We start from the raw sequence: 25064 nt of genomic DNA on the forward strand, positions 1-25064 counted from the left end.
CATTTTTTTAAGGAAACGCTCTCTTCCCCAGCCTTTGAAAAGAATCCTGATTATGCAGCATCTTTATTATGAGTAAAAAGTGAAAGTTAGTACATGCATTTAACGCACATTTGAAATTTCTTGAAAATGTAGGTCTACACGTGCATTATAAAATCTGCAGACGAAAATGCCCAAGAAGCCAAATCATTTACGTAGCATTTGAAGAAAGTTTAGCATTTAACGCTCTTGCATGTGTTAAAGAGAAAAATGTCTATGAAACTACACCAGAAATTTAGCTTGCATGTACTTAATTCGAGAGTTTGTGAAAAAGAAGTTTCCTAAAATGCACGATAAGCCACAATTTAACATGCAGATTTCATTTTTTTTCTTGGGAGGATCCCCAGATCCACCATAAGAAGAGTGTTGTGGAGTCAAATAGTAGTTTTATATTTGAAACTGAAGCACTCAGCCAAAAAATCCAGATCTATGTCTTGATATGTTATTTTATACGTACGGCTAGCCACTTTTGTTTTATATCATTACTGTATACGTGTATCCTTTATTCGAATATATTTGAAATTATAATAAGAAAAAATGACGGATTTATGTAATATAAATCCGTGGAAAAAATAACATTAACTTAATTTGATAAATGCAATAACATTTCAATCAGGCTTAACTACTGACTTCATTTTCAAAAAAGAAATGAATAATATATGCAAGAAATGTGTGTGGTTCGAAATAATATTGGTACGAAGCTGTTTTAGAAAAAAAATCGGATTCCTTCGTATTCGTACGAGTGTTGTTTACTGTGTCACCAAAGAAATGGCAACTAGCAAAGACGTGGTAATTTTCTTTAATTTTTGTCTAATTCATTCTTATTTTGAGAAAAATATTTCAATCTATTGGTAAATTATGTTGTATATTATATGTTTGGTCGGTAAGTTAATTTCAACTCTGTTGTTTAAAAGAGAAAGTTAATGCTATTTCCATGCTAAAAATAAAACATATTCAGTCAGTTAGTAGATTATTTAGTCATAGTCATGAGACCAATATAACAGTATGTCAGTATCTTAATGTTTTCTAGGAGTTGTCACATAAATGGCATGTACTCACATATATATTTTGTATTCCACATTTGTGTATATGTTAATATATTTTCTATACCCAAATCAAACTTTCAAAGATATGTCTGATAAAAATAATCTATTTTTAATATTCTACCTCAATGGTTGTGCTACGTTTTAATACTATCAACAACGAGATGATTGACAGAAGAATCGCTGCATACCTGACACAGGTTGCAATAAAATACAAAGTAAAAAGAACATTTGAAGACAAAGAAAATAACAAAACTGTTGAATAAATTTGGGCCGCTCATTTGTTATTTATAAACCTGAAGTTTCGTTTTCAATAATGAAAAATATCTTTCCAATCCATTAGCATAAGCATAAGTTCAATGCTCATGCCGATAATAATGATTAATGAATGAGGTAATTTATTTAAACATGTGATTTGTTCCATGTATGGATATATGTGCCTATTGTCAATGTAAGTCTATGCTATGATTTTAATTTATTTAAGTAATTGGACAATTTTAATCGTGTATTTACACAAATATGCAGCTTGTCTGGTGCTCTGTGTAATATATAAAACTTAAATATAAACAATAAGGCCTGTCTCACCTCCTCGGTAAGTGCATGCAATGATTTTCCTGCTTTTATGACAGACTCTGACTCCGATTAAAGGCCTCTTCCAAATTGAAATTTTCTTTTAAAATAAAATCAATGTTTCATGCAGTTTTCCCAAAAATCTTAACTTAAATCTACTTTTTTACACTAAACTAAAACAACTAAAAATTATCATAATCTGTCATCTGTACTCAATTTAATTCATTTGATGTATTAACCCTTTCCTTCATGAGCATATTGTGAAAATTGGCCTTTTTTGCCTCCTGTCACAAGTTCAAACTGCTATGAAACTGTGAAAAATGCTTCAATACTCACGAAACTTGGAATAAAAGTTGACTGGACCATAGCCTCTGTAACAGCAGGCGCAATCGTAAATTTCTTGTAACTATGGTCCAGGGGGAGGGGGGGCGTCTCAAAATTGCAAAAAATCACTATTTTGCATTGTTTTTTTCCCATCAAAAGCTGCAATGGATTGAGATAGAGTAAAAGACTTTTTCTGCGTTGGTAATTAGTTACCCTAAGATCAACCTGAGGCCATTTTTAGCCTGTCACAAGTCCAAAATTTTCTTGGCGATGACGGGGACTGCTGCCCCCTTCAAACCCCCCAAACACAAGGGGGCTTATTCCCCTTCTAGCAACCCCTTGATGGACCATTTTGATGGGGGCAGCACTGTAAAAGTGATCACTTATTTTAACAACATTTCTTGAACAAGAAACAGTGTTTGGGCCTGAAATTTTTTCACTGTCTGAGGCCTCAAAAAGGGGGGGGGGTGGGACAAAAAGCCGTCAAAACACGTCTATATGAGGGAAAGGGTTAATGGATTTAAAACCTGTCTTTTTCAAAAAGGACACGGGACACTGTTTACCACTTACAAATTACATTTTTTTCCAGTCTTTGCATTTTATTTCATTCAGTTGAAACTTGAGTAGGAAAGACAGACGAAGTTTATATAAAATAACTGTAAGGCAATATCTTATTAGCAACAGTTTGACAATAATTATTGTAAAAGGTCACACTGCCAGGTTGTTATATTAATACTAATACACCTCCATGTCCTTTGACATACATCTTCAGACATCAAGAAAACATTACTCAATGGGTTAATTGGAATGCTGGCTATGATATGTAATGCTTAAATTAGGTTAATAATAGACTCTCTCATGGATTGTTTGTTTTTAATTTTGGGTTAGTGTCTGGGTCCAGTCTAATTGGCAAATAATGCACAGTGTGGTGCCAAAATTGAGAATTTGAAAGAAGAAAAAATACAGTTATAAATTGGGAAGGGTTTTTTAACCAAACCCAAAATAAAGAAGGGAAAAATTTTGCCTATATTGTAAAATTTTCAAGTTGAATGTGAAATGACTTAATACTTCGAGTTCATCAAGTTGAAACAAGGAAGGGGTCATCCTGGATAAAACTGCCATTTTGAATCAACTTTGCATAAAACATAAATCAATTTTCATAGCTACATGTATATTGCAGAAGAAAAGATGAGATCAGAAATTCTACTTTCAGTTTGACAATGATTTCAATCTGTGACCTGGTTGTGAAACTGAAAGTCACATTCTTTCTGGAATTCCAGTAAGCAGAAAAATCTCTGAACATGTCATACATATACAAATTGTAACTTCATGTCTATTTTTATTGGCTGAAAGAATAGCCAGTAGTATAGGACCAAAAATACATACATGTAAATATGTTAATTATAATTATGCTAATAAACTATATGTTATGTTAAAAACAATAGCTGATTTGTATATTTTTATCAGATTTAGGTATTTTATCATCTAGATTGAATTTTTTTGTCTTTTCTTTTTAAATCTTGAGTAAGAAATGAGATATGAATATGTATTTAAATGGAAGATGAAATATAATTACAAATGTTTGTTAGAGAAAAATAAACATGTATCAGGAAGCTCTGAATTAGTTTAAAAATTACAAAGTTTTTGTCATATTCTAAAAAATGAAACTAAGCAAAAAATGTCATAGTCTAAAAATGAAACTAAGCAAAGCATTGATAAATGAAATTGTCACGTAGTGGATAGGAAAACAAGAAATTGAAACAAGAGCTTGCTTTAATCTTTTATTTCACTATAGTATAGTAATATCTATAATATAGAAATAACATATAAATTTATCATTAATGAAATATGTTCAACACAGATACCAATCTGTAACTGGCTAACTGCCAAGGGCTTATAATTATTGTGCTACTTGTGATAAATTACTACTTTACATGTTTTAATAATACTGCAAGTAGAGATCTGGAATATGAAATATATAGATATAACATCCTCTGCAGGCCTTTTTTCAAACAATTTCAGAATGGCACCAAGGCATCAACACCATAGGAGTTTGGGAATTTTTTTGAATCGTCATAACAAGGCCAAACTAAGAACTTTTCAAGTTACAAACAGAAACTGTTAAACGTTTAATGGATAAAAAAATAGCTTCTATTTATAGCGCTTATGTTCATATTTTGTATATGTGATTTCAAAGGATTCTCTTTTGAACAAAAATACTTTTTTCAAAGAAAACTCAACAACTCAGTGAACTATGATTTTCAATTGGAGAAAAAAACATGTTTTGGCATTGGGATTGCTTCTTTTTATCAGTAATAACTATGAAAGGGAAAAAAGGATTATCCTTTATAATCATGGCAGGGATTTAAACTGTCGGCTATTAAATCAGCATTGGGATTTTTCATTTCCACCCCTTTTTGGAACACAGTTCTGGGTCCCTCAATTTGGAAATTTTTGTGTTGTTGAATGAGGCAAGTTGGGAGAAATTGAAGAAAAAAAAACAGCCAATTTTGATTGATTTTTATCAGCCATACTAAAATGTTCTGTTATGTTAGTGTTTATACTTTTAAAGTGTAGTAATTGTATTAATACACTCAATTTACAATTTCACAATGTTATAAACACATAATCATCAAGTGTACATTGTACATAATAAATATATAAAACAGTAACAGATCAAAAGTTTTAACCCCATGATTGTAGGCCCTCCCCTGTATAGTTATATGTGGAAAAGAAAGTTAAATTGTTGATTATGAATTGTGCGACACTATTTACATCCTGTTTTTTGAACCAGGAAATGTACAAGTTTTCATATTGTAAGATCTTATCAGAATGAGGTAATGCAGTAATGACATGTTTGTATTTTTTGGAGAAAAAAAAAACTGAAAATGAAGAAACTGTCAGTGAATTTGAAAATAGCCATCGAATAAGCTCAGAATGGACACAGGCATATTTGATTTACAAGTTTTAAATTTCTGGAAAAGGGGTGATGGCTTAAATGTTACAACAACTTAAATAGTGTCCAGCTTTATTTGTCATCCAATGAAAATGCTGTATTTCTTAAAAATTTTGTATGTTAATTTTCATAGAAGAACAAAAGTCGATACTATATCCGATCGGATTCCGTTCATAGTCGTCTTCTTTTTTTCATAGTGCTTCATAGAACCACGTAGTGACATAATTAAGTGAATAATAATGAGGCCAAATAAAGCTTGACACTAAGTATGTTAGTATTCATCTGTAGCTGTTTTACAGAAATTTAAAACATTCTCCTGTCGCTATCACTCCCATGAAGTTTCTAATTTCTATAGAACAGCAGGGATGAACACTAACTTATACAAAGAGATGGAAATCAAAGAATGTGACAGAGTTACGAAAAGTCTTGTACACTATTTTAAAGTCATAGGTAGGAAATACCAATATTGATACAATGTGAAAGGACCTTGAAAAAACAGTTATTTAAATTTACCATATTTCACATTTATCAAATACCCAAGCCACATTTCTTGTTTACACTTAAATACATTGAAAGATATAACATGGTTTACGTGTTTAAGTGTCAAATACACTTTACTCTATGTACTTGTAGATCTATTTAGTTTATATTGTAAATCGTAGTATAAAAAGTTTGGTTAGGTTTAGAGATTAAAGTATAGTGAAATAGTAAAGTTTAACATTAACTTTGTTTCTTTATATCAAGATATGACATTTTGTTCATATTTTGTTACTCAAAATGATAACAATACATATCTGAATATGGTGTAACTATTTTTCCACTAGCATCATACCATATTTGATCAGATCAGAAAAAATGCATTGTTGAGTACAATCAAAATACAACACTTGGCATATTTTGTCATAAAAAAACTAAGGTAATATTTAGAATCAATTTAAACTTTTCCGCCCCTTAGTCAAATACTTACCCGGTTACCGGTAATTGAATTTTAGCAAAAAACTGACCATACCCATTTTAACGTATAAACGTCACACCCCTATAATTTTGTAAGCTCTGTAGTTTATAATTTTAACCACCAGAAAACCAGTACTGTGTAGGCAATTTTCACTATTTTGAGAACTAACATGGGATTGTCCATATACTAGCCTGAAGGTAAACTGGCAAAAGACTCTTGCCTGGCATTAAAAATTAAGTCTTTTATTGCCAGCTGATTGTTTCTAATGACTTGAAACATTTGTCTTAACAAGAATTTACTTCCATGCACAGCGATATTTTCTAATGCCTATCTGTAAAGGTCGGTTTGATTGCATGGCTTAAAATAGCTTTCTCGGGAAATTGGAATCACAATGAAGGCAAAACATATACCGTGGCAATCAGATCTGCATGTAAGAAATAAGTAGATCTGAACTTTAGTTAGATTGTGCTGCTTTATAGAAAAAGTTATTCCAATTCTTTTGTATATTTACAGGAAGCAGGCTATACGCTTGGGGCGGAGTCACCACCCCCAGCATACGATCAATATGTGGGCGAAAATACAGGGGCTACCACACATGTGCCACCAAACTACTCGTCTACTACTCCTTCAAACGATATGGGTAATAGTAAATTATTAGTACATTATGGGGTTTGGTCTATTGTTCTCATAACAATAGATGTCTTTGATGTCATTCATTCCGTTTCTCTTGTGGGGTTATTTTCTGCATTGTGGGGTTAAAAAGAACAAAAGAAATAACAAAAGAAAACCCCATAATGTAGCTCTGGTAAGAACATCCGTCCCTCCTTCGGTTTTTCCTTGTCCGCCCAATAACTTGAGATTCCTTTGGCCCACAGTCTTCATATTTGGCATGGAGGTTAGTCATGATTAGTAGATGACCCCTATTGATTTTGGGGTCACTGGGCCAAAGTTCAAGGTCACAGGGGCCTTGACTTTAAAAAGCTTGTCCGCCCAATAACTTGAGATTCCTTTGGCCCACAGTCTTCATGTTTGGCATGGAGGTTATTAGTCATGATTAGTAGATGACCCCTATTGATTTTAGGGTCACTGGGCAAAAGGTCAAGGTCACAGGGGCCTTGACTTTATAAAGCTTGTCCGCCCAATAACTTGAGATTCCTTTGGCCTACAGTCTTCATATTTGGCATGGAGGTTAGTCATGATTAGTAGATGACCCCTATTGATTTTGAGGTCACTGGGTCAAAGGTCAAGGTCACAGGGGCCTTGACTAAAAAAACCTTGTCCGCCCAATAACTTGAGATTCCTTTGATCCACAGTTTTCATATTTGGCATGGAGGTTAGTCATGATTAGTAGATGACCCCTATTGTTTTTGGGGTCAAATACCCAAGCACAACGAAGTTGTAAGGGGGGTATACTGGAATCAGCTTGTCCAGCCGTCCAGACGGCCAGATATTTAAATGGACTGGTCTACAATGTACACATTTTCCATGCATTTTTCAAATATTGATAAAAACATTAGAAATGTATCGTTTGGATAATTTTGTAAAGAATTGCTTAAAAAATGCTGATAAAGTCCTAAATGATTTAGAATGAGCATTTATGTGTTGAATTGTTAATAAGATTTGGTTTATTATCTGCTATATGAATATATATGTAAATATTATATCGGATCATGTATCTCACACTTGCAACAACATCCATATATAATATCCTTTCATGGTTTGTAGTTATGACTGTTACTTAATACTTTCAACGTAATTATTCATTGAATTACTGGCCTTCCATAAAGACCAATTAACTTGAAAGTGCTAAGGATTATAAATATAATCATTAAAGTACATGTAGCACCAAAGCATATAAGAAAAATTTTAATTATGTATATGTACAATGTATGTCTATAATTGTGCATTGTTAAAGGCCCATTATGCCTCAGAAATGCTTTTAGTTATATTTCTCAAAAACTTTTTAACTTTGGTATACTTTATAGTATCAAAAAAGTTACAAATTGCCCAATTCCCTGAACCATCTTTCATTCTGTCGCCTTTGGCAAAAGGTATATATATAGTGAATAAGTATTTTGTATGGAAGTCAAAATACTGCATGTATTTCGTGTACATATTACTTGGTTTACATTTAGCTACATTTATGACAATTATTTCACATTGACTGGTAACAAGCATCCAAAAGCATTCTCTGAAACCATTTTTTTAAAACTTTTATAAAACTCATGTTTGTAAAGAAGTAAAAATTTATTTATTCCTGAGGTATAATGTGCCTTTAATTGTTTGACTTCATGCAGGATTTACAGAGATTTTTTTTCCTGTATTTTTGAAAAAAAATACTGATTTATTTTTGTTAATTTCAGCACCACCACCATCCTATGACTCTCTGTATGGTAAGATGAAGGCCGCCAAACAAGAATCCGAAGGAAATGTGGATTTCTGCAAGAAATTTATGGTCATCCTATGTGGAACAAGTAAGTATAGACAGTTTTTCTGCAGATATATTCATACATCATACATGTGAATTTTTTTGGATGATCAGGTGAGAGATTTTTTTCAAAAAGAGGGAGATTTTAGAATTTGCAAAGAAAAAAGTTCTGACATCAAAAAGAGGGAGATTTCTTTCATTTGTGAAAATACCCCTTATTTTAAGAAAAATCTTTGAAAATATGGCTGCAGAAAGTGGAAGTTCCTCACATGTATGCATATTTTGTAAAAAAAATTTAATGCAAAGTTAACAGTGGTCCCTCAGGCAGTGCGGTAAAGGTCGCTGTATTTGAGTCATTTTACCCACACTGCTTGTAGGTTTTAATCCCACTGTAGTCTTTAAATTGTTTCATAAGAGGAAAATATCCAGTAGGGCTGTCGTTGAATATCGCAATATCGATATATAATCGATATCCATCATCCAATATATTATTGATACACAGTTTCAAATATTGATACAAGCTAAAACAATTTTATTTCTGTTAGTGAAAATACACCTTTAAGTTTGCCCTAAAAATTGATATATATTTATCATAAATATGCCTTTGACTAAGTCAGTATTATTTATATATGGTATTATGACACTTGTTTGATTGAAAAAACTGATTTGGTTGAATTTGTACTGAATGATACATAAAAATACATTGTGTATCTAAAACTGAAAAATCTTCATTGTCCATACTAAAAGCCATTGTTTTGATATCATATTAAAAGCAATATCAAATTCTGTTTCACAGTTTTTCAAAAAGATTACATTCTATAATTATGCATAATGCATGTACAAATGTACTTTCAAAACATTATAAAGTTACAAAGTGAACATTGTGCCAATAAATCAATACGGCATGTACTCAATATTAAGGTTTCTCTCCCTATTTTTCAGTTGGATGTACGATAATGTTGGCAGTCATAATGGCTATTCCAGTAGCCATGATTGTAATGGGTAAGTTCATGGCAAATATTGGGGCCGGTATCAACATATTTAATGATAATTTTTATGCCCCCACAATGTGGGTGCATATAGCGTTGCACTTGTCCGTCCGTCAGTCCGTCCGTCCGTCCGTACGTCCCGAAATCTTGTGAACGCAACTCCTCTTAAACCGGATGGCAGATTTTGCTTAAACTTACAGGGATGAACAACCTTAATATGTAGATGGTAGTAAAGGAAGGAATTTTTGCTGTGACCAAATTTAACAGAATTATGGCCCTTTGTTGATTTTTTTACTAGATACTATATAGAAATTTTGTGAACGCAACTCCTCTTAAACCGGATGACAGATTTTGCTTAAACTTACAGGGATGAACAACCTTAATGTGTAGATGGTAGTAAAGGAAGGAATTTTCGCTGCGACCAAATTTAAGAGAATTATGGCCCTTTGTTGATTTTTTCACTATATACTATGTAGAAATTTTGTGACCGCAACTCCTCTTAAACCGGATGGCAGATTTTGCTTAAACTTACAGAAATGAACAACCTTAAGGTGTAGATGGTAGTAAAGGAAGGAATTTTTGCTGCAACTAAATTTTACAGAATTATGGCCCTTTGTTGATTTTTTCACTATATACTATGTAGAAATTTTGTGAACGCAACTCCTCTTAAACCGGATGGCAGATTTTGCTTAAACTTACAGGGATGAACAATCTTAAGGTGTAGAAGGTAGTAAAGGAAGGAATTTTCGCTGCGACCAAATTTTACAGAATTATGGCCCTTTGTTGATTTTTTCACTATACACTATGTAGAAATTTTGTGAATGCAACTCCTCTTAAACTGGATGGCAGATTTTGCTTAAACTTCCAGGGATGAACAACCTTAATGTTTAGATGGTAGTTAAGGAAGGAATTTTTGCTGCAACCAAATTTAACAGAATTATGGCCCTTTGTTGATTTTTTCATTATATACTACGTAGAAATTTTGTGAACGCAACTCCTCTTAAACGGATGGCAGATTTTGCTTAAACTTCCAGGGATTAACAACCTTAATGTGTAGATGGTTTTAAAGTAAGGAATTTTTGCTGCGACCAAATTTAACAGAATTATGGCCCTTTGTTGATTTTTAGTTTTCAACTTGTGGCACATGTAGTCCAAAAAATATTTGACCTAGAGTCATAAGATTGACAGAACAGTGGCGTGTGGGGGCATCCGTGTCCTATGGACACATTTCTAGTTGACTATTATTTTGAAGAAAATGCAGACCTATGTCTCTCACCCAGGTGTCAACATCACACTTTGGTTAAGTTTTTGTGTGAAAGTTGGTACATTGTATATCAAAAACAAATCTCCCTTTTTGAACTTGAGCAGGTTTGGCTTGTTTTGTGACATTTACAGTGATGACATGATGTAAGATCCACCAAAAATGTTAATTATATAAATACAAATGTACGTGTATTCATAAAAAATTTAAAAAAAAAGAAGCAAAATCACTAAAGAAGCCCAAAGCAGCAAAAATTAAAAAAGAACTATGTAAGTAAGTAAGTAAGTAAGCAACAACTTTATTTAATGAGGCAAACACATTCGGTTTCCCGATCTTCCATTCTCTAAATATCCGATATTTTAACTCAGATTTATTGAAAGACGTGATATTTTGATAACTTAAACTTATCTTAAACCACCAGATTGGTGATCAGGTCAAGATTAATTTAGCTTTGTTTTTGTTTTATAGGAGCCATACATAAAGATGACTGTCCTGCGGAACGTATGATCCCCATTTACCTGATAGTTGGCGGCTCATTTGGTATCGTGAAGAATCTGTCTAGTCTGTTACAGCGATGTAAGAACAAGGACGAGGAAGATGGCGACGAGAAGAATGCTAAAACAAATCCTTTCGATGCTACACTTAATTGTTTCCTTTTTGCTTGGTTCATTGCAGGTAAGGTTTGGTTGGCTTATTTTTAACGATATTTGTATTTTGTTAAGTGGTATAACTTGAGATGATTGATTTAGTTTACACTCCTACAAGCCCATATGGCAAGTGTGAATTAAACTTTACAAAGTCAATAAAAGGAGGCATAGCATGCTCATGAAATTTTCCTTTAGCAACATACCTCCTGTAAAATTTGTAAACTAAATCTAAACAGAACCAAAGGAATTATTTGCCATTTCTTTTCATTTGATAATGAAATTATTGCGACTGTCATTGCAGTCACGTATTATGACATGGAACCCTGAGTCATGCTTATAAAATAAAATACAACAAAGGCTGATGCTTGAGAGGTTTTATATGTAAATACATGTTTCCTTCTCTGTTAATATAAAACTGCATGTTCAGTTTTTGTATTTTTTTTCAAGAACTTCTGTTAAAAATATACTATGCTCAAAAAATATTGATAATTGCTACACAGTCTCTTTGTAGATATAAAATAAACATGTTTTGACTTCACACAAAGTAGAAATGTTATGTTTTAAATTCAACACACTATCAATGGTCACAAGATGTATATACAGTGTCATTAAAAAAACTGGCAGTTTTTTTAAGAAAAGACCAACATTAAATGGTCTGTAATTGTGAACGCAGCTTCCCATACATACTTATTCAAATAAGACAGTCATACGCAATACGAATTTCGTAGAATTTAATAAACTTCTGTGATTTAAATATTTTTCTCAAAGATGAGCTAAGTATATCTTTAAACATCAAAAGCTGCTGTCATGACATACTTTTTATCCAAATTTGATCTTATATATATATATATATATATATATATATATATATATATATATATATATATGATACAATTTGTTATGTCTTGTATATTTCAGGCAATGTTTGGGTATACAGGACAAAGGACGAGTGGTCAAGTAATTCCAATGCAGATAATTACTGTGATCCTACACTGTACTGGTTCGCGTTTTGGCTCATAACCGCGACCTATATTCTGATGGGCTGCGTTTGTTGCTGCGTCTGCGTTGGCGGAATGTTTGCCGCCTGTTTTGGAGCTCTCGAATCTAAATAAATCATGTAGTACCAAATACATAAATAACAGTTAATCGACATCATACGTCAAGTGTGTGTCCTGAAAAATGATTTCTTGTTCCTGGCTTTCTGGTCAATAGTGGATTTTGTCGGAGAGAATTTTTTTTTCATTTTCAAATTAACAATTAAGACAATTAATATTTTTTTTTTTTTTAAATTAAGCAATATGGGATATGGTTTAACAGACTAAAAAACAGGAACATGCATTGTCTTTAGGGTCTGATAAATGGGTTATAGTTGTCATAATATATTTCTATATCTGTTACTTATTGTCATATAATATGGTTATTTGAATGTTACATTGGGCGTACTTTTTTATTTTATTTTTTTGTGTATGTGAATTTTGTTATATTGTTGTTGTTTTTTTTCTATTTTGACAATGGACTCCATTTTAATGATATATTTTCTTTTGTTTTCATTACATATATTCAGTTTTACAACATTAATTAATTAAGGAGATTTTAATTGGTTGAAATATTAATAATTGTAGACAATCAAGGGGCTCTAATATAGTTAAGCTGCATTAAATCAGAAGGGACAATCTTTAGATATTTAAGAGTGCTGATATATATACAAATGTATATACATTTTCACCTTTTGAAGTAAAAGTTGGTACTGATAATAAAATTAGGCTAGGACAAAATTTATAGCAATAGATTTTTTTTTTAAATCTTATATGGAAATAAATGTGAATAAATATACATACCTATGCATAACTTTGATCTTGGGCAAATGAATATGATGGTGATTTTATGAGAGTGATTGCTATTTATATCCACAATTTATGCATAATTAAAACATAGCCTGTTTGTAACATTGATTTTTATTGGATAATAGTAATGTTAGAATTATCAATAGACACTGCTATTGCAAATTAATGAATTGATTTTTCCCCTAAACGTAGGCATTGTGCTAATTTATAAATTTCTTATTAAGATTTTTTGGCAGGTTATATGGATTAAAGATTTTTTTGGCAGGTTATATGAATGAATAATATTTTTGGCAGGTTATATGGCTTTGCATAAACGGTTGTTTGCCATTTAACCCTTGAATTAGGTATTATAACCACTTACAACTGATAGATTGGGTATACTCGTATCTTAACAACCCTTTATATATTTGTCTTTAGTTTTGATTTTTGAAAATTTGTCTTTAGTTTTGATTTTTGAAAATTTGTCTTTAGTTTTGATTTTTGAAAATTTGTCTTTTGTTTTGATTTTTGAAAATTTGTATTTTTTTATATTTGAAGATTTGACTTTAGTTTTGACTTTTGAAGATTTGTCTGTATTTTTGATTTTTGAAAATTTGTCTTTAGTTTTGATTTTTGAAAATTTGATCGCTAATCTGGAGTTGTGTTGCTTTAATAAACAATAAGTGTTGTTTTGTAGAAAATTTATTTGAGGAAAACATTGTCAGCATATTGTCAGTTAAAAGTTGAGTACTAATATAAAATGTTGTCTTGTGTAGTAATCTTTTGAATTAATGGCAGATCATACATGTATGAAGATGTTTTGTGTAGTTTTGAACTTTTGTTATTGATTGTTTAAATAATGGATAAAATTGTTTATATATAACATTTAAGAGGTGCCTTTTCATTAAATTGCTTATATTTCAAGAAAGTTCTATCCTTCAATTTTTTGTATTCATTGATTGTTGTTAGTTCTGTAGAACTTGTTAGTCCAAAAAAACAACTAAAAAAATCCCCCCAAAAAGTGGAAAATTTATGATTTTGTCCTGGTGCCATTTTTGGCTACTTAAAAAAGTGTAGTTCTTGTATTTGTTAATTCATTTTAAGATATTTCATAGAAAATACTGATAGACCTGATATTGAGCATGGTTTTATTCTCAGAATTTGAAAATTGCTATAAAAAATAACATAAACAACTGCAACGAGAATGAATTGATATCTCATCACCACCATAGTGCAATAATTGGTTAAGTTCTTTTAAATTTAATAGGAGTTAACCAGTTATTGCACTAAGGTGACAATCTGTTCTTCAAACTACATTACCTCTGTGTTTTTTTGTTTGTTTTGTGTTGTTTTTGTTTTTTTTTAATCAAAACGGTTAAAATTAAAATTAAGCAAAAATTTACAACTTTTGTGACCTTTCTTGTTCTGATTAAACTTTACCACACTTAATATCTAAAATGGACTTGTCCATCTTTCAGTCTGGGCAAAACCATTCATCATTTTTAGGGGAAAATTTTTAAATGAGTGCTTACTGAGTAGTGAACAGTGCAGACAATGAACAGACAGCATGGATGTGCCATGTGATCTTGGTCTGCACTGGTCACATTGGTAGAATCTGTTGCAGATGGCAGGCTGTAGGTTAATTTAATAGCAAAATAATTATACCTTAAAATAATTTAATATCATATAACAATTGCAACAACTGTATTACATTCAGAAAAGAAATTTAAACTGACCTTTAGTGTTTTTATCCAAAAATAGAGATGACTTCTCAAATTGTTACAATTTTGATACATTCCACAGTTTTCTAAAATCCAGTATTTTTTTCTTCTTCTTTTTTTACATTTTTTAATTTACTTTTTTTTTATTGAAGGTTATTTCATTATTATTTTTGTCTTTGTCTGTTATTATTTATATTACATTAACATCCAGAAATTATTTATATTTAAATAAAATAAGGATTTAGTAAAGATTTTTTTGTGTGTGAAAAGAAGAAATGAAGATTTTTTTGCCCTCTTTGGCGCCATACATATTTTTGTTAAATATTAAACTGAAGATTGCTCTTTATAAAGTATGATGTGTGTTTTTGGCTCAATTTCACAATTAGATAAACTTAAGATCAGTCTGTCTTTATGTATATTTAACCCTTGACCTTCTGGAACTGAAAAAAGACCCGCCTACACCAGCAGTATAGAGCCAGGCCAGCCTGTACATTCGCGCAATCTTACCAGGCTTTATACCTTTGGTAGCTAACTAAATTTGGAATATTTGATATTTAAATCCCTAAAACTTGGAATGGAATGTTACAAAAATTCATAGCTGGGCTAATCCAATAATTCACCAGGTTTGGGGTTAGAGGGAAATCACTGTGTGATAAAACATCTGTAAATGGCACCATGAATACAACTTTTGATAAATTGTGTGTGTAGTTGTTTTGTTTTGTTTTTTGGTTTTTTTTCGTCTTTTAATTTATTGTTAAAGCACTTACTTCTTCACATCCCTTTACTTGACTAATGGACTTGTCCTACTGTTATTTTGGAATGGCCCATTATTAAGTTAAGGGGTTTGAAGACCAAGAGGTTAAAGTAAAAAGCCTGGTCAGAATACTCCGAGTTGAAAGTTTTCCTGACATTGTTGTACTTTTGATTTATGAAAGTCTGTGATGGATTCCTGTCATAATACAAACAAATTTTCTTTTTTTTTCAATTTTAGACGTAATGTTCCTTTTTCAAATAAGTTCTATAAAACACTCCAAACTGATTTCATTCATTTTCTAGACTAGCATATTTGATATACATATGATATTGATAATCAATTTCTTTTTTTAAAAGTAAAACAAATTTTAGTAATACCTTATGTATAGGTCAAACTTAAATATTATTGTTGGGGAAATATGTTCATGTTACTAAATTTAGCTTTCACTATAATCTGCGTACCAATTTATTAGACAGATTTTTCATTTGTTAAATTTGAATATTTATATTTTTTACATATGTTACTGTTTCTATTGGGTTTTTTTTCTTCTTTTTCTTTCTAACAAGCAATATATTATATATCTATCCATGCAGGATGTTATTATATATACTGTATATTTGATTATTTGGTGTGGCTTTAATAATGGCAAGTATTTTGCAAACTGTTAATTTTTCAAAGTTGTTAAAATTTTCTTATGTAAATATCAGTATCTGCCTGTTTGTTTTTGTTGAACAGTATATGCAGCTGGCAAGTAATATATATATACATACACACATCTATATAAAGTATACTTTATGTATTTGACTGTACATATTTTTTTTGTTAATGTACACCATTCTTTTTGCATGGTCAAAGGGCTTGCTTGCTTCAGACTTGTATATCAAAACTATTATCAGGAGTGTAAACTATTTTTTGAAATGTAGAAAAATTTTCCCATGGCTCCACTTTTTACTGTTTTAATGCCTTTAATTTGATCTCTTCCTCTGAACAAATTTCATAATGGAAATCAAAATGAGTAGAAAACAGCAGTGAATTTAATTGGAATTTTTGGCACTCAACACTTAATTTGAAGGATTTGAAGTTGAAGAGGATTTAACAGAGCAAAAGTATCTTAATTGAGCTAAAGTGTTGTAAATGACCCAAAGAAATGTAACGAAATAAGATATAGTTTATAATGAAATTGCAAACCCTTAAATTTTACATGTCTAATTGATTTTTGAGTCTTGAGATTTGTCATGTACCATGACCCTCTAGATCAGAACTAATTCTCCAGCCATAATACTGTTAGGCTTTTAAAACATAAATTTGTTGTTGTAGGAATTAAATTAGGTATGCATGAAAATATAGGTAAAGGGTATAAAGCTATATATAATAATTGTTTTAATAATATAATGTATAGGTGGTAAAATATCTGTTGCTTACAATACCTTATGGTCAAATATCAAAAGATTTGTAGCATAGAATGTCCATATTACTTAACATGCATGAATATTATATTTACACAGAAAAAAAACATGAAATACTATGCTGCTATTTTATGTTGAGTTTTGATGATGAAGCAATGATTTTGTGCATGGGACATTCACACATAGGGAAATGTATAAACATATTACTTTGGTACAGGCATTTTGGAGGTTTTTGTATTATCTTTTTTTTTTAATTCAAACAATAGTTTTGTAAACTACAAGTCAAAGATATAGCTTTATACACTTCAAAATAATTTGATTTTATTCAAGAATGTTAGCATATTGTATAATAAACACAGAAAATTGCTCTGTAGTCTGGAATATAACATGCAAACACTTCTTTTTCTATATTGTTGTAATCATCTTTTGTTATTTTTCTCCGAGTAACTTCTTATTTTTTTGTCAGTATGGATTTCCAGTATGATATTGTTTAGTGATTCATAGGCTTTTTTCCGCCCCTTATGGCACTTTTCAAGATTTTTTATTATTCACTCAATACAAAATACAGGTATATCTAACATTATACTTATCTTTTACATACTATAATTTCTTTTCATGTAAAGTGAGATAATAAGTGTTAAAATGGCAATTTGATTAAAGGGATAGGATAAATATTGATTACACAAAACAAAAAATAGTGCCATTGATCAAATACCAAGTGCATAAGTTTTTTGCAATCTTTTCGGTCCTTTCTATCAAACTTCGGATAAGGGCTCAAACAACCTTTTTTTCTGATTCTTTCTTTCTTTCTTTTTTCTTTCTTTCTTTCCTTCTTTTGACACATGTAGTTTTGACTTATATAGGCTAGTGGTAGTGAAATTTACCTTGTTAATTTGATCATGAAGATTTAATTCTATGTCTTAACTTTCTGTTGTTTATAAATCATTCTAAATCCATATCTTTATTAACTGATCTATTTATGAATTAAACACTTTTTGTATGAACAGTTTGTTACTTGATTGTATTTCATAAAACTTAAACTGCTGAATTTCTTCAGCTTTAATTTTTAGCTCACCTGAACACAGAGTTCTCAGAGATGGCAGTTTGTCCATTGTTCATCGTCAGTTGTTATCCACAATTTCAATTTCATTTACAATGCCAAGAGCTTTGAAATATATATTTGACATGTAGCATTGCCTAGTGAACCACTACAAAAGCTACTCAAGTCATGCCCTTGAGGTCAAAAATAGTGACACATCAGGGGGTCACTTAGTTATCATAGACTTTTAAAAGTAAAAACTAACTTAACAATCTACTGTGGAAGAATAGTTAATGCCAAGAGTTTAAATATTGTGCATTGAGCATCACCTAATGGTCCTCTATAAGTTATATAAATCATGCCCCTTGTGTCAAAATTGGTTAATGCCCAAACAATCGCTTAGTTTATATTTAGAGTGACCTACATAGTAAAACATATTTAATTAGGTCTTCTTGTGTGGAATTACAATGACAAGAGCTTAGATATCTGTCATGAATCATATAGAAGCAGACTTCTACAAATATTTTAAAAATTATGATGCTTTGGGTAAATAAGACAAACCCAATGGTACCTTAACACAGAAATTGTAATATTTTTCTAACAATGTACATGTATCTCAGGTGAGTGACCCAAGGTCATCATGACCCTCTTGTTTGGGATATATGAAGGAAATATTGTAAATTTAGTCAGTTCACAGCAAAGAAATTGGCCAAACTGCACAGAAGTTCAGACTGACCTGAGTCTATAGACTAACCTGGTCACTTGGTTCCAACATTCTTGATTTTTACCAAACGGGCATACGGAATGTCGGTGGTTCTACTCAGGTGCCCTTTGGTGCCTAAAATAATGATAAACGGGCACCTGAGTTCTTCCTCCACCAATAAAGCTGGTACATCACCATATGACCTATATTGTGTTGGTGTGACATAAAACCCAATCAAACAAACCAAAGGGACATAATATTGTGTGATGCTTAGTATAATGATTTACTTTAGTTACTTCCCTTGGTTCCGTGAGCTGTTTCCCTAGCATGATATCCATCCTGCATTGTAATTCTAACTTTCTTTAAACAATATCATAAATTTTCACCACTTTTCACATGAATGATGGCCGTCTACACAAGAAGTTACAGTAATGGTTCAATTTTACATGTATAACCTAAATAAGAAACCTGTAACCTACAGCTTTGAATTCTAGCAGATTACTGGTGTTAATGAGTTTATTGACACATGTATCGTTTTACATACTATTGTCCCATACTTAAAATGCAGTACATTTTTCTTTTAAAATGGTCAGTTGTAAACAAAAGGTTAGTAAATATTTAAATATCCGTACAATATTGCCAAACATTTTTTTCAAATGATGATGGTAACATACTTTACAATTTTCTTATGATATGCAGTAAGTTATGAAATGAAAAGAAGAACACTTAATTTTCAATCAAATTTAGTTTTAAAGTAATAGTTGTGTTTGATGAAATTGACATGAAAACCATCCTGCAGATGAAAATCATTCTACAGTGTTAAGCACTTTCAGAGTCCAGAACAAGTTGTGACAATGGAACCATCCTGTAGTGTGCAGTGCCAGTTGTTCATGGTGATATATGATCCAGCGCTAGTACATGGTGACAAGAGAACCATCTTTCAGTGTCCAATTCTAGTACATGTACATGACGACAACTGGGCCATCCTGCAGGGTCCAGCGCCAGTTGTACATGATGACAAATTCATGGTAACAAGAGAACCATCTTTCAGTGTCCAATTCTAGTACATGACGACAACACGACCATCCTGTAGCGTCCAGCACCAGTTGTACATGGTGACAAATACATGGTTACAAGAGAACGATTATTCAGTGTCCAATTCTAGTACATGACGACAACACGGCCATCCTGTAGGGTCCAGCACCAGTTGTACATGGTGACAAATACATGGTTACAAGAGAACCATCTTTCAGTGTCCAATTCTAGTACATGACGACAACACGACCATCCTGTAGCGTCCAGCACCAGTTGTACATGGTGACAAATACATGGTAACAAGAGAACCATCTTTAAGTGTCCAATTCTAGTACATGACGACAACACGGCCATCCTGTAGGGTCCAGCACCAGTTGTACATGGTGACAAATACATGGTTACAAGAGAAACATCTTTAAGTGTCCAGTACATGACGACTACAGCGCCATCCTGTAGGGTCCAGCATCAGCTGTACATGGTGACAAATACATGGTTACAAGAGAACCATCTCTCAGTGTCCAGTAAATGACGACAACAGCGCCATCCTGCAGGGTCCAGCACCAGTTGTAAATGGTGACAAATACATGGTTACAAGAGAACCATCTTTCAGTGTCCAATTCTTAGTACATGACAGACAACAGCGCCATCCTGCATGGGTCCAGCACCAGCTGTACATGGTGACAAATACATGGTAACAAGAGAACCATCTTTAAGTGTCCAATTCTAGTACATGCCGACAACACGGCCATCCTGTAGGGTCCAGCATCAGTTGTACATGGTGACAAATACATGGTTACAAGAGAACCATCTTTCAGTGTCCAATTCTAGTACATGACGACAACACGGCCATCCTGTAGGGTCCAGCACCAGTTGTACATGGTGACAAATACATGGTTACAAGAGAACCATCTTTCAGTGTCCAGTACATGACGACAACAGCGCCATCCTGTAGGGTCCAGCATCAGCTGTACATGGTGACAAATACATGGTTACAAGAGAACCATCTCTCAGTGTGTAGTTCTAGTAAATTACGACAACAGCGCCATCCTGTAGGGTCCAGCACCAGCTGTACATGGTGACAAATACATGGTTACAAGAGAACCATCTCTCAGTGTCTAGTTCCAGTACATGACGGACTACAGCGCCATCCTGTAGGGTCCAGCACCAGCTGTACATGGTGACAAATACATGGTTACAAGAGAACCATCTCTCAGTGTGTAGTTCTAGTAAATTACGACAACAGCGCCATCCTGTAGGGTCCAGCACCAGCTGTACATGGTGACAAATACATGGTTACAAGAGAACCATCTCTCAGTGTCTAGTTCTAGTAAATGACGACAACAGCGCCATCCTGTAGGGTCCAGCACCAGCTGTACATGGTGACAAATACATGGTTACAAGAGAACCATTCTCTCAGTGTCCAGTACATGACGACAACAGCGCCATCCTGTAGGGTCCAGCACCAGCTGTACATGATGACAAATACATGGATACAAGAGAACCATCTTTCAGTGTCTAGTTCTAGTACATGACGACAACACGGCTGTACATGGTGACAAATACATGGATACAAGAGAACCATCTTTCAGTGTCCAATTCTAGTACATGACGACAACAGCGCCATCCTGCAGGGTCCAGCACCAGTTGTACATGGTGACAAATACATGGATACAAGAGAACCATCTTTCAGTGTCCAATTCTAGTACATGACGACAACATGGCCATCCTGTAGCGTCCAGCACCAGCTGTACATGGTGACAAATACATGGTTACAAGAGAATGATCTTTCAGTGTCCAATTCTAGTACATGACGACAACACGGCCATCCTGCAGGAATCAGCCCCAGTTGTACATGGTGACAAATACATAGTTACAAGAGAACCATCTTTCAGTGTCCAGTACATGACGACATCAGCAGGGTCCAGCACGGAAGTAAGACATTTTTTACAATTATATGATAGAAAGCTATTTTCTAATGATGTTCTTCCGTCAAATGAGCTATCTCTTTCTATGAGGGAACCTTTAAAGTTCCTCCAACTGTCATATTCTTATCAACCCTACGTCTTATTCCTATAAATGTTTTTAATTATATTTACATTTACATACTGGATCATCACCACCACCACCACCACCACCATCATCATTATCATGTTTCTTCTTCTTCTTCGTCTTCTTCTTTCTTCTTCTTCTCCTTCTTCTTCTTCTTCTTCTTCTTCTTCTTATTATTATTATTATTATCATTATTAATTCAGCAACTTAAAGAACGACGTTCACAGTAACCGTTCACAGTAACCTTTAAAGCTGTGAAAAATTTCGCGTGCTTGACTTTCTTACCTGACATTTATCATCAGTCGTGTATGCTAAAATTTTATTAGACTTTCTTACTTCCTCTTCAATAAACATAGGAGAGAAAAAAGTTAATTTGTTAGATGCTTTAAGTCAGTAGACCATGAGTAAGTTCTCATTTTAAACGCATATATTGTTACAAATTTGCATTCATGATTATGCTTAACCGATTTGCTTGATATTATATAGCATATACATCATAACTTAGATATTATATTTATGTTTATTCATTAATATACTCGTAAATACCGGTATATGAATGGGGGAAAACGATCTTGAGCACAAATACATTAATCAAGAACTGATTTTTTTTGCCTTCTGCAGAGATGGTCTGTATTTCTATTCACACATATTCAATCATTTTGAATCATTTATTAAATAAGACTCAACCATTTATTTTACATTCTGTTGATGTGACATCTCAAAGCAGCATGCCTCCAAATTCTTCTCATGAAAATTTTGAAATATTATTTAGAAGTAAACAAAGAACGTAATTAACTCACTGTAGACGGCGCTCACAAGTTAACGTAAATTACCAAAAAGATGTCAAAGTATGCCAAAATAGCCCTTACGACAGTAGGAATAAGGTAATAAATACAACAAAATATTTTTACTTCTCTACGAATCATAGTACATTTTCCTCAAGTTTGATTTTCTAGAAATATTTTGACCCATCTGGAGGCATGCAGCTTGAAACATTTAGGCGTGACACCAGAATTAACGTCAATTGTACCATAATAGATCTGTAATACCCATAAATAATAACGTTGTTGGTATTTAGTATCGTACGTGACAACAAAACCACGGAAAATGAATATACGGATGCTGGTCACGTGAGATATATGATCAGATATTACATATGAGCCGTGTCATGACAAAACCAACATAATGGGTTTGTGACCAGCATGGATCCAGACCAGCCTGCGCATCCGCGCAGTCTGATCAGGATCCATGTTGTTCGCTATCAGTTTCTCTACTTGTAATAGGGTTGGTAAGCGAACAGCATGGATCCTGATCAGACTGCGCGGATGCGCAGGCTGGTCTGGATCCATGCTGGTCGCAAACCCATTATGTTGGTTTTGTCGTGACACGGCTCATATCTATATATAGCCAATAATAAATTGCTCTAGAACAAAATACTATGATTTATTTTATTCTTATGAACAAAATATTGAGAAATATTGATTAAATAAAATGCGTATTTTTATTTCCAGTATTTTCACTATATTTTCCGTATTTTCTCTGGTGTCTTGGCGGACTACTTTCTTCTAAATGCAGCCAATACACAAAATTAAAAGGGAATTCTTCCTATTCATAAGGTTAAAAAAAGGTATAAAATAAACAGAAAATTCAAGTTTTTTTCTATAAATACAGGATTTCATTTCATCTTGTGGTATGAAAATAATCATATTTCACTCGCGGCTACTGCCACTCGTGAAATATTTATTTTCATACCACTCGATGAAAATAAATCCTGTATTTATAGAAGAAACTTGAATACTATTACCCTCTTTTATTAAATAAATGTTTTACTAAAATCACTTGGAACTCAATAAATATTTTATAAGAATATCAAAATACATGTAATACAATTCTATTGTTGTTTTTTTTTATTTTGTTGTTTTTTTGTTGTTTTTTGGGGGTTTTTTTTATATATATTTTTAATACTTACTGAGATTAGAATATGTCCACTGTAGATCAATCCACGATAAAGATGACATTGTTACTGTGACAACAAAAAGTGGTGATACAAATGTCACAGAAGTTACAAAGGTTAACTATAACAGTTTATGTTGCTGCGAAAGAGTTTATTCCACTTTTCTTGATAAGAGACACTCGGCCAGTATAGTACATCAGTCACTATTGATGGCGGCATCCTTGGCCGAGTGGTAAATGTCGTTCTCTTCAAACCATTTGCCCTTCACCGCTGTAGGTTTGAACCTCGCTTCTTTCATGTGAGGAAGCTATCAAGCTAGCTTACGGAACGTCGGTGGTTCTACTCAGGTGCCCGCTCATGCTTGAAATAATGCCTGGAGAGACACTTGAGGTCTTCCTCCACCAGTAACGCTGGAAACTCCACCAGTTAAGCTTGAAAGTTGTCATATGATGTGTACAGTGTTGATGCGACGAGTATTAGTGCGACGTAAAACCCAGCCAAATAATATATAAATTTAAATAACTATTGAAAATCACTGTCTTGATAACCGAACCTACGTCAACTTGACGAGCTTCGTCCATCATTTCACAAAAAACACACACACACACACACACAATAAAGAAAAAAGGAAGAGAAAATAAAAGAACTTTAAACAAAATGAAATACCCTGGTTGGTTTACCGAACGCAATGACTATACATTACTCGTTACGTTTGTTTCACTTTAGGAGATAATGCATTTGTCCTTTGATTGTGACTTTGATTAGTTTCAAAGTCGCACATTATGCTACAGAAACGAATAAATGTTTTCTTTTCTATTAAAAAGGGGAAATATGAACTTTTAACATGAACGTTTTAATAATGGATTTCAAGCATACTGTTACCTAAAGCAAATAGTGCTAGATGTGAAATTATCTGTCATAAAAGTAGCAAAATGTAAACAAAGTAGTATTCTAACTTTCATACAAAAAACTATATCACTGTAACTGTCCATATTGCAAAAAAGTAAAAAAGAAACAGAAGATAAGGATGGTCCAGGTAATTGGCCAATGAATAGCTTTTTGGAAGCAATAAAATTTCATCCAAAATAAAAAAGAAGCTTTTGAGAAAAAAAAAGTTTAAAAGGATCGCCACTGGGAAATCACATTTAGACATCTCCTTTTTGAGTTTATAAGCAATTATATTTAGTAAGTATTTTAACTAGTACTAAAGCGCAGCTCCGTGAGATTTTCTCTCCATAATTATGAAATCAACTATTCTTAAAATTACTAGCATGGTGTAGGTCAACATTACAAGAGGTGTTGGTTTAAAGACACATCATAAATAAATAAATAAAAAATAAAAAATAAATAAATAAATAAATAAATAAAAAA

The 25064-nt window shown here is 32.6% G+C and overlaps 1 protein-coding gene across 1 annotated transcript; it reads left to right on the top strand.

The window, feature by feature from the left end:
• The first annotated feature begins 677 nt into the window (after positions 1-677).
• Positions 678-17917, top strand: LOC132732559 (uncharacterized). Its single transcript, XM_060719040.1, has 6 exons — positions 678-825; positions 6398-6524; positions 8248-8358; positions 9255-9314; positions 11031-11237; positions 12128-17917. The coding sequence occupies exons 1-6, from the start codon at positions 685-687 to the stop codon at positions 12319-12321; spliced, it is 840 nt and encodes a 279-aa protein (XP_060575023.1). The 5' UTR covers positions 678-684; the 3' UTR covers positions 12322-17917.
• The last annotated feature ends 7147 nt before the right edge of the window (positions 17918-25064 follow it).

The sequence above is a fragment of the Ruditapes philippinarum genome, unplaced genomic scaffold (assembly GCF_026571515.1).
Source record: "Ruditapes philippinarum isolate M1 unplaced genomic scaffold, ASM2657151v2 ctg1211_1_1_1_1, whole genome shotgun sequence".
Taxonomy (NCBI): domain Eukaryota; kingdom Metazoa; phylum Mollusca; class Bivalvia; order Venerida; family Veneridae; genus Ruditapes; species Ruditapes philippinarum.